The sequence below is a fragment of the Corvus cornix genome, chromosome 20 (genome assembly GCF_000738735.6).
Source record: "Corvus cornix cornix isolate S_Up_H32 chromosome 20, ASM73873v5, whole genome shotgun sequence".
In the NCBI taxonomy this organism is placed as follows: Eukaryota; Metazoa; Chordata; class Aves; order Passeriformes; family Corvidae; genus Corvus; species Corvus cornix.
Genome location: NC_046349.1, coordinates 2,398,274 through 2,408,642, shown reverse-complemented (window position 1 = coordinate 2,408,642; position 10,369 = coordinate 2,398,274). Strand labels below are relative to the sequence as shown.

General features: G+C 63.1%; 1 protein-coding gene across 1 annotated transcript; it reads right to left on the bottom strand.

Moving 5' to 3' along the window:
* Positions 1 to 4,315: 4,315 nt before the first annotated feature.
* On the bottom strand, positions 4,316 to 8,832 carry E2F1 (E2F transcription factor 1). Its single transcript, XM_039563426.1, has 7 exons — positions 8,536 to 8,832; positions 7,702 to 7,792; positions 6,893 to 7,112; positions 6,348 to 6,500; positions 6,117 to 6,231; positions 5,807 to 6,011; positions 4,316 to 5,584 (listed from the first exon to the last, which is right to left on the bottom strand). The coding sequence occupies exons 1-7, from the start codon at positions 8,728 to 8,730 to the stop codon at positions 5,334 to 5,336; spliced, it is 1,230 nt and encodes a 409-aa protein (XP_039419360.1). The 5' UTR covers positions 8,731 to 8,832; the 3' UTR covers positions 4,316 to 5,333.
* Positions 8,833 to 10,369: the final 1,537 nt, after the last annotated feature.

The following is a 10,369-nucleotide window of genomic DNA, read 5'->3' as shown; positions in this document are numbered from 1 at the left end:
TAGGTGGTCCCAGTCGCACCCAGTACGGCCCAGTGTGCTGCCATCCATGGGTTGTGTGACCAGCCCTGAGTGTCCCAGTGTGACCATAGGTTTCAGTGTGGCCAGTGTTGGCTCCACAGTAGCCCTGGTTGCCCCAGTTGATCCCAGTGTGGCCACAGGTGGTCTCAGTGTTGGCCCCAGAGTAGCGCTGGGTGCCTCAGTTGGCCCTAGGGTGGCTCTAGTCTGGTGATGGATGGTCCCAGTGTGGTCATTGTTGACCCCACCGTAGCCCTGGGTGCCCTAAGTGAGGCCTCAAGTGGTCCCAGTTTGACCATGGGTGCTCCCAGTGTGGTTGCTGTCGGCCCCACTGTAGCCCTGATCACACCAATGTGGCCCCAGTTGGTCCCAGCTGAGCCATGGGTGGTCCCAGTGTGGTTGCTCTTGGCCCCAGGATAGCCCTGATTGCCCCAGTTGGCCCTGCGGCTGCCCCACTTTGACCATGGGTGGTCACACCTGGCCCTAGCATAGCCCTAGTTGTCCCACTGTGGCTCCAGTTGGCCCCAGTTTGACCACAGGTGGTCCCAGTGCAGTCGCTGTTGGCTTTGGGATAGCCCTGGTTGTACCAGTTGGCCCCAGTTTGACTACAGGTGGTCCCACTGTGGTTTTGGTGGCCCTGGAGTGATCCCCTGACAGTCAGGGTGGTTCCAAATGAGTTCCTGGTGATGCCAGCTCCTCCATGCCCACTGTGCCAGGCAGCCTTTGCTCTGTGCTGCTTCCCTCCGCAGCAACCTGCCAGGATCCCGGTACCTCCAGAGGTGTGAACCCCCCTCCCACCCCAGCAGGCTGGGGAAGATGAGGAGGAGGAGCTGCCCCCATCCCTGCCCGGCACAGGCACCTGGGGGCTTGTGCCTGCATTCCAGGATTTCACTTGCAGAGAAAGGGGCATGAACCAGTTTTGTTTGGATTTTGCAAAATCCCAGGCAGGCTTTGCCTCCCTCAGCAGCACCTCTGCTTTCACATGGAGCTCTCCAGGACACCCTGAGTGCTGAGCTCAGCTCTGCTTAACCGAGGTGTCAGGCCCAAGCTCCTTCCCCACCCCAACGTGACTGAGCTGTGGCACGTGGAGCTCCCTCATCTCCTGCTCCCTCGGGGATAACGCGCTCCGAGCTGAGCCCACGGCATCACAGATATTTTTACCATCTCCCAGCTGTTCCAGGTGTGTGCAAGGCAAAAGAGGTGGAAAAAGCGCACCTGGGCCCTGGCAGGGGCATCCAAGGGCTCCAGGGTGCTCATGCACTCACCGCACTTGGCACGGGGCTCTCCCTGTCCCTAGGCAGGCAGAGACATCCAAGGGCCGGAGCTGTTGAGCGTGGCCATCATCAAATCCAACTGAAATGGGAGCAGGAACAAAACACAGGGAAGGGATGCAGCAGGGACAGGGGAATCACCTTGCCAGGGAGCATGGAAGGGGCTTGGGTGATGGTGGTGCTCTGCCATGGATCAAAATCCCCCCTTTGGAAGGGCTTCCTGCACTCCCATCTGCTCCAAAAATCCATGCTCGGCACCCACTGGGATCCCTTCGAGTCAGCATGGGTTTCCACGTGGGAAGGAGCAGCCTGAGAGTGAGGATGGAGTTCAGGGCAAAGCTGCTGACAGCAGGAGGTGCTCCCAATGTCCACAGGCGCTGCCAGAAAGCCACGGCAGGGAAGGGGGGCATGGCCCCGGCTGTGGGGGACACCAGGTCTCTGCTCCCCAGCACCACAACGGGGTGGAATTAAAGGAAGCACCCACTTAACAGCAGCCCAGAAATAAACGATGCTGCTCTTCACTGCCCCAAGTTCCTTCCCCATGGAAGAACGGGGACATTTTTGGAAGTGGAAATAAGGAAGTGTGGGCTGGGATGCAGAGGTGGGGCAGGACACCCCTGCCTATAGGGACCCCAAACCCCTATAGGACCCTCCGAGGGGGATTAGGTTAAAGGTACAAACCCCTTATGGGGGGCACCTAGTGCCACTGCCAGCCTGTCCTGGAGCTCATCCCACTGTGGAGCTATCCTGACTCCCCCACATCCCAACCCTACAGCACAAGGACAGGAGCCCCTAGGGCTGCCTGGGCTCAGCACCGTGGCCAAATCCTGCACAGCGTTTGCTGATGCCCATGGAGGCACCACTGCAGCCCAACAGCACGCCAGGGCTGGATGGACATGGTCCCTGTGGGGTCACACTGCCCGGGAATGGGAGCTGGGAGCCCATGGAGCAGGCAGGATGCGTGCAGGGTGCCCATCTCCTGCACCCTGCTGGCTTCACCTGACAAGGAAAAGCATCTGTGGAGCAGGCAAATAAAACCAGGCAGCGCCCGGGGCCGCTTCCCAAAGCTGCCATGTGCTCTTCCAGAGCAGCTATCATCAGCTCCCTCTCCAGCAATCCGAAATAGCAGGAGGGAAGCCCTTCAGCCGCATCATGAATCATCCTGGGAGGCAGAGTGGTTATTTTTACGGTGCTGTGGCTCACGTGGAGCTGCCAATGCAGCCCCCAGGGATGGGCTGTGCTGCCACAGTGGGACACGGCCCTGTCCCTGCCGGGGCTGCTTCCATGGGGATTGGGCGTGCCAAGGGTCCAGCATCCCAGGAGGTTCCCTATGAGGGCAATGTGATGGTGATGCCATCAGAGAGGTTTGCCTTTGCTCAGGGGAAAGAGGCAAAGCTGTGCTGCTGCTGAGGGTTGGCTGGCTGTGGGAACAGCCTTGTGGAGCTCAGGATGTCAGCGTAAGTCCTCTCCCCTCTCCTTGTGCCTCCTGGCCCCCATGAAAACCATTTCCTGTGCCGGGGTCTCTCCCCTTTGGCAGCACTGCAGATCACCTTCACCATCCATCACAATGGAACTACAGAGAGGAGAGGGGGAGGGATGGATGAGGAGGAGTTGGCATATGGCTCGGCTGGGCACCCCACAGTAAATCATAAAACCTCCAGCACCTGCCACCTCAGGTGACAAACACGGACCCTGCAATGAAGGACACAGCAGACAGGGAGCAGGCTCCATGCCCTCCCCACCTGGTCCCTGTCCTCCTGTCCTGGCTCTGTGGGGCAGGAGTCCCATGGATTGGAGCAGTGGGAATACTGTTCCAGTGTAAGTGTCTGAAACAGCCCCATCTGAAGGGGGGACAGTGTGACAAGCACCATCTCTTCCCGCTCAGGCACAGGGGTCACTCATGGCAGCCTGGTTTGGAGATGGCAGGGCCCTGACCAGCCCTGCTGCCGCTCTCTGGAAGGCTGGGAAAGCTGGGGAAGGGAATGGTGTGTGGGACTGAGCTGTGGGGCTTCGCACCCTACACCTGCATGCTGCCATCCACACGTGCCCAGCTGTAAGAACAATCCAGGGGCAGCACAGCCAGCCAGGGACTGCCTCAGGTGTGAGAACAGAGGCACAAGGATGGAGGCAAGAGGCCAGGCAGTGGTGATGGGCTCTCTGTGCCACCCAGCACCCGCCAGCAGCCTGTCCTGAGCCTGGGATCCCATTCCCTGCTGGTGCAGGAGCAGGGTGAGCTTACACAACATGGTCAGGGTGAAATATTTATCAGACTGTTTAAAGGAAAACCAGGCAGGAGGCGGGGAGAAAATGCACAAACACAGGCAGGAAGCAGCACACCCCTGGCTGTCGCTGGGGCAGTGGCCATGGCCCCCCTGAGCCCCATCCTGGCTGCCAGGGGATCCCTGGCAACTCCAAGCATCCCTCCCTGGGGGTCCCCAATGTCCCTCAGTCCTGGTGTGCTGCAGAGGGAATCAGGGCACCTAGGGTCAGCGCTACTGCTGGCAGACACCATGTCCCCAGTGAGCAAGGACACAGGAACCTCAAACTTTGGGCCAGAAACCGGTGCCAGCAGGTGCCTTGAGGCAGCACCAAGAGCTGGGGTGAACGGGGGAAGCTGGGAACTCAGCGGATGCATGGAGTGGCTTCACACTGGCCCCATGCTGCAGCCACAGCCAGGAAAATGCTGCCCCAAAACCAGGGGGAAGGTGGGGAGGGGACCAGGCAGGAGAGGAGCCAAGTGGGGATAGGGGCTGCTGAAAGGAAAGCAACCCCCATCCAGACCCATCAGCCATCCTCCTGCAGCACAGCCTCTTTGGAGGTGCAGGAAGGGCAGGATCAGCCCCAGATCCCATCCTGTGTGGGACACCAAGGACCAAAGCACCTCCTGCAGCCCCAGGTACGGACATACCTGGTCACGTATTTCAAGTTCCAAGTGGAAAACAGCCCACAAAATAACCCCAAACCTCTTGGTTTCTCAGCTGAGGTCCCCAGCACCCTTCACACCCCCAGCACCTGAACACAGCCGAAGGGCAGAGTCAGTAGAAACCTTTATTAAACACAAAGCTCAGAGGAACACAAGCTTGTTAAATGGCAGTAAAAGTGAAAGTGCGTCTCCAGCTTGGCCCAGGGGGACCCCAGAACCCCCTCCCCTCCTGTCCCAGCCCCAGTGGCCTGGGGATGGGAAGCCAGAGCCAAAAGGCTGAACGGCTGCACAGGGAGGGGAAGGAAAGCCTGGAGAGAGCGTTGGGTGCTCACCTGCAGAGATGCTGCCCCTGGACACCTCTGTGTCCCCTGAGGGGACGTGCCCATGGTCTCAGGGCCACCAGCCCCATCCAGCCCCGTGCCTGCTCCCACAGCCACCTGCCACAGCTGTGGCCTTGCCAGCCCCTTTCTGGACACAAGCAAAGCCAGGAAGTGCTGGTGAGACCTTGGTGGCACCCTCTGTGCCCCACCAGCACTGTCCTCCTGCCCCCTCCATGTCCTGGGAGAGCTCCCACATGCCATAAATAATAAATAAATACCCCACGCTCAGCCAGGCTGTGGGCAGCCCCCCACGCAGGGGGACAGCCCTGGCCCAGCACCCCCCACATCTCCATCACCCCTTCCCAGCACAACAAAAACTCTCAGCACCCCCACTCTGCTATACAGCCCCCCCCAAACCCCCACGGAAATGAAACGCTGTCCCCAGGGGACAATAATAAATTAATCAAAACATTAATCTATACACAGGACTGCTTAAAGCTCTGGAACGGGCTCCTGGGGGGCAGCGGCTCTGCCCTGGGCAGTTCCCCCTGATTAGGGCCCTGTGGAGGGGGTCCCCCAAGATGGCAACCCCACCCTGGCATCCTCCTTGTGGGGCTGGAGCTGGGGATGCCACCGGCCCCCGCCGGGCTGGGGGGGCTGGAGGGATAAGGAGAAAATATTGCAAAAAGGGATGGGGGAGGAACAGCGGGCGCTGGAGCCAGAGGGGCTGCCCTGCCTGGCCCTGCCCGCCCTGCCAGGGCTGCCCTCTCCCCTGGCAGCTTCCCCGAGCACCCAGGCACAGCTTCAGAAGTCCAAGGGGGTGAAGTCCCCAAAGTTGCAGTCGAAGAGCTCGCTGATGCCCTCGCCCTCCTCCAGCCCGAAGTGATAGTCCTGCGCCTGCGGCGGCGACAGGTTGATGAACTCATCAGCCAAGAAGCCTGCCAAGTCCTCCCTGCTCTGCTCCAGCAGGATGTCCATGGAGGCCAGTGGAGACAGGCTCACCTCCTCCTCTGGGCTCTTGCTGGGCAGCGTGCTCGGCCCTGGCAGCAGCGCTTCTGTGGGGATGGACAGCAGCTGTAAATCCCACAACACTCACCAAATAAACCCCAAAAAAGCTTTTCTGCATGTGGAGAACCTGCCTTCCCACCTCCCTGCCTTGCTGGGGTGCCCAAGCATCATCCCAATTCCTGTGCCAACAGCAGAGGGGCTGATGAGAGCCATGGTGACATCACACCAGCTCCCTCATGTCCCCAGCTCCCTGGTGTCCCCAGCCCCACCTTGCTCTCCGGGCAGCAGCGGCATGTTCACATCCTGGGCGGGATGCAGGAGCAGGGAGGCTCTGGGCTGTGAATGGCTGGGAGAAGAGTCCTCTGCAGGGGCTTTGAAGGGGCTCTTGACAGGGCTGCAGACCCCTGAGCTGTCCTCGGGGCAGAGGAACACATCGATGGGGCCCTGAGTGCTTCGCATGGAGACCTGGAAAGCCTGGGGAAAGGTGACAGAGGGGTGAGACAAGGCGGCACAGGATGCCCAGGAACACCGGGCTGTGCAGGGGGGTCAGAGGGGGAGCAGAGCATGACCCCAGCTCACCTCTGCTGGGTCTGAGACCTGCAGCTGGGTCTCTGGGGGTGCTTTGATAACCATCACCATTTGCTCCGCGGGGTCCACGATGCTGCGGAGGTCCTGGCAGGTCACGTAGGCTGCGGTGGGGCGGGTCAAGGAAGGCACGTGGGGATGTGGGCTGAGAAACACCCTGCCTATGACACTGTGGCTCAACCACAACCACCACCCAGCCAGCCCCACCCCAGAACCAAAGGATATTGCTGGTTGGCGGGGTCCTCGGTGAGCAGGCGCAGCTGCACCGTGCACATCTGGATGAGGTCATCCAGCTGCCGCTCAGCCGCCTGCAGCTCCCGCAGCTCCTTCTCCAGCAGCCGGTGCCGCCCGGGCGCTCCCACGGTGGCCTGGCTGCCCCTGGGGAGCATCGTGGTCATCAGGAGCCAACCCCCACAGCTTCCTGTGCCCCACTCAGGCCAGGCCACACCCCACCCCATACCCAGGGGTGGGCTGTGCAGGGGTTTTGCAGTAGGCTGCTCCCCAAGCCCAGATGCAGCCCCCCACTCCCCTGGATGACTCGGGGAGCCCAAGGGGGACTTGCAGGTGATACCAACACTGCTCAGGAGCCTCGTGGCATTGAGCACAGCCCTCCCCACAGGGGCCACCATTTGGCCTCCTGCAGAAGCTCTGGTGACACCACCCTGAAATTCTCCACCCAAGTAGGACCTTCCTCCACCCAGAGCCTGGCCCAGAGAGCTCCCTCAACCCAGGGAACAGCCAGGCGTAGCCCCATGAGCCAAGGGACATACAGCCACTGGATGTGGTTCTTGGACTTCTTGGTGATGAGCTGTATGCCCTCCAGGACATTGGTGATGTCGTAGATGCGCCTCTTCTGCACCTTCAGGACCTCGGCTGCCCAGTTGAGATCCACCACACCATCTGGGGACTGGCTCAGCAGCTCCAGGAAGCGCTTGGTGGTGAGGTTCAGGGAGGTTTCATAGCGGGACTTCTCTCCAGGAGACTTTGCCCCTGCCAGACACCAAGGACAAGTGTCACTAGCCACAAGGGAAACGCAGAGCTGCAGCTGAGAGGTCACTAAACTCCTACCACGCTTGCAGGTGGCTTACGGACTAGCGACCAGGACTGGCACCCCAAACCCAATCTGTTCTCTCAGGGCAATGGGGTGAGCTGCCCAAATCCCCTGTAGGAAGGATATTGTGGCACCTGGCACAGGCTGTGACACCTGTGCTCTGTTGTGACCACAACTGTGGCTGAGACACCGAGGTGCCAGGCAGGGCTCAGGGAAGAGGTAACAGCGGGTCCACCTGGGACACTGCACTGACACCATGCTGGCAGCTACAGCTCCTTCCCACACGGAGGGACAGAGCCAGTGTGGTGCCCAGCAGATGGGCAGGACAACCATGCCACCAGCACAGGGCACAGCAGTAAGTGCAGAGAGTGGACAGAAACAGGCCAGCCCCAGGGACAGCCCATCCAAACCGATACAAAGGGACTGGAAGAACCTACTAGGGACAAGCCTGTGGGAGCAGAGTGGGGCTGCTGGACCTCTGCTCTGAGCTGGGCTGGCAAGGGGAGCCACAGGGAGTGGAGCTGATACCTTTAGCAGGATTCCTGGCCTTGCCCCGGCCCACTGGCAAACTCTCCGCTATGTACTGGTGATCTGTCTCCAAGTTCAGCTTCCTCTTCACCTGCAAGAGATGGGGTCAGCAGAGGGACAGCCACCCCCACGGCTCCACTGGTGATGAAGGGTTTCTGTGAGGAACCCCCAGGGGACCCCCCCCCCCCCCAGCACTGTGGGGTACAGACACCCCAGATCCCGGCAGGAAGGGCATGACAGGAGCTGTCACACACCCCCGGCAGGGATGGGGGGCTGTCCCAGCCGCGGGGGGCCCTGCCACGCTGCGGGGAGCGCCCCAAAGCCGGCGTGGGCCGTGGGTGGGGAGGCAAAGCACGGCCCAGCGCCCGGGACTGCGGCTTCCGGAGCGGCGGAGGGGCAGGGCCGGCCCGGCAGGTGCTGCGTGGCACTGTCCGGCCGTACAGCTTGGCACGGCCGGCTACACCGGGCACGGGCTGGCACGGAGCAGGGCACGGCACGGCAGCGAGCAGTACGGGCCGGCGCGGTACAGAGTCATGTCCGGTATAGAGCCCTGTCCGGTACAGAGCACGGCTCGCTTTACAGAGCACGGCTCGCTGTACAGAGCACGGCTCGGCATGGCACGGCTCGCTATACAGCACGGCCCGGTATCTAGCCGGGCCCGTTGTACAGCCCGGCTCGGTGTAGCCCGGTCGGGTATACGGCCCGGTCGGTACACAGCAGGTTCGACGAGGCCCAATACTGCACAGCCCAGGGCACAGCCCGGCCCCGCCGGGTCCCCGGAGCCCCCGCCCGGCCCACCCGCCACCCCCTCCCCATCCCACTCGCGGGGGTTACCGGCGGGCGGCCCAGCGCGGGCCGTCTGGGCACGGCGCCGGGACGAGCGGGCTGCGGCGTGGCGAAGAGCAGAAGGTCGGCATCGGGGTGGCCGCCGCCTGCGGGCTCCTCGGCGGCGGCGGAGACGATGAGGAGGTGCGGGGAGGCGCTGCCCAGCAGCGCCGCCAGCCCCGCCGCGCCGCCCGCCGCCGCCATGGCTCACATGGCAGCCAGTGCCGCCGGTGCGGCGGGCGGCGCGGCGGGCAGGGCGCGGACAGGGGCGCAGCCCATGGCGGGCGCGGGGCCGCTCCGCTCCCGCTCCAGCTCCGCTCGGCTCCGCTCCGCGCCCGCCGCCGGATTGTTCGGCGCGCCGGCCCCGCGCGCCTTTGCGCGCCAAATCCTTTTTGCCGCGAAAAGCGGCGCGAGCCGCCCCGCCGCCCGCCCATTGGCTGCGCCCGCAGCGGCGGGGAGGCGAGGGCGCGCTCCCATTGGCCGCGGCGCGCGGGGCGGCGGGCGGTGCCGCGCGGCCATTGGCGGGCGGGGGCCGCGCTGACAGGCGGCCAATCGGCGGCGCCGCGTCGGGACGGCGGCCAATGGGAGCGCGGCTCGGGGACGCGGCGGGGGCGCCGCGTGGGTGCGGCGGGCGGCGGGCTCTGTGCGTGTCCCCCCGGGGGTGTCCCCCCGTGTCCCTGTTTGTGTCCCCCCGGGAGTGTCCTCCCCCGTGTCCCTGTGTGTGTCCCCCCGGGGCTGTCCCCCTCCCGTGTCCCTGTTTGTGTCCCCCCGGGAGTATCCCCCGTGTCCCCCCGGGAGTGTCCCCCTCCCGTGTCCCTGTTTGTCTCCCCCGGGAGTGTCCCCCTCCCGTGTCCCTGTGTGTGTTCCCCCGGGGGTGTCCCCTCCCGTGTCCCTGTTTGTGTGCCCCCGGGGCTGTCCTCCTCCTGTGTCCCCCCGCGGGTTCCCCGCTCCGAACCGGCCGCGGGTCCCGCTGTGCCCACCCGTGGGGATTTTAAGTCGGATCACGGCCCGAGCTCAGCCTCGCCGGGTGATGGGCTTGCGGCCGCTCCCCGCTCCGGATGGCCCGGGAGGGCAGCGGCACACACCCATGAGCAAAGTTCACAGTGCTCCCCTGCTCTGCGGACTCTGCCCACCCACGGGTATCACTGGTGGGGAAGAGGGTGGCTTTGGGCTCTGCGGGGTGTCCCAGGCTGCCCCCCGTGAGTGCCCCTTCCCCAGGGGTGACAGCAACCGCAGCCTGCCCCAGGCCCGTGGCATCCCCCCCAGCACTGGGGGCATCAGTGGGTCCTCAGCCGTGCTGGGGCAGGAGCTCTCCTGTACTGCGAGGCAAGGTGTCTGCAGGATTTTTGTCTAAAACTGTTGGAGCGATGAAGGGATCAGTTCAGGATTGTCCATCTCCCTTTTTCAAAGCAGCCCCGAGACCATGGATGAGGCTGTCAGGCGAGTCTGGAGCCTTGAGGCTCTGACGCTGCTTCAGGGGTCCAGCACGCACGGAAGGACTGGAATGCTGCAATCTGTTCCATCCGTTTGGTGGATGATTCACGGCATTCTGTGTTTCCAAACACCAAACAGCTGTGGATCTCGGCAGCTCCTTCAGGACGGGTTGATAACCCCTTACAGGGTGGAGGAAAAGCTCTGCTGGGAGCACAACCTGCACTTGACCGTGCCAGACGCTATCTCCGACCGCGAGACCGTGTGGCTGGGGAGAGGCAGGGACAGAGGGATGGCAGACGGAGCCGGGAGTGGCCCCATATGCTGAGAGAGATGCAAGTCCACCCACGAGACACGGGACAGGCAGCTCCCACCACCAGTATCTCCTGCCTGCAGGACACCGATAACCTCC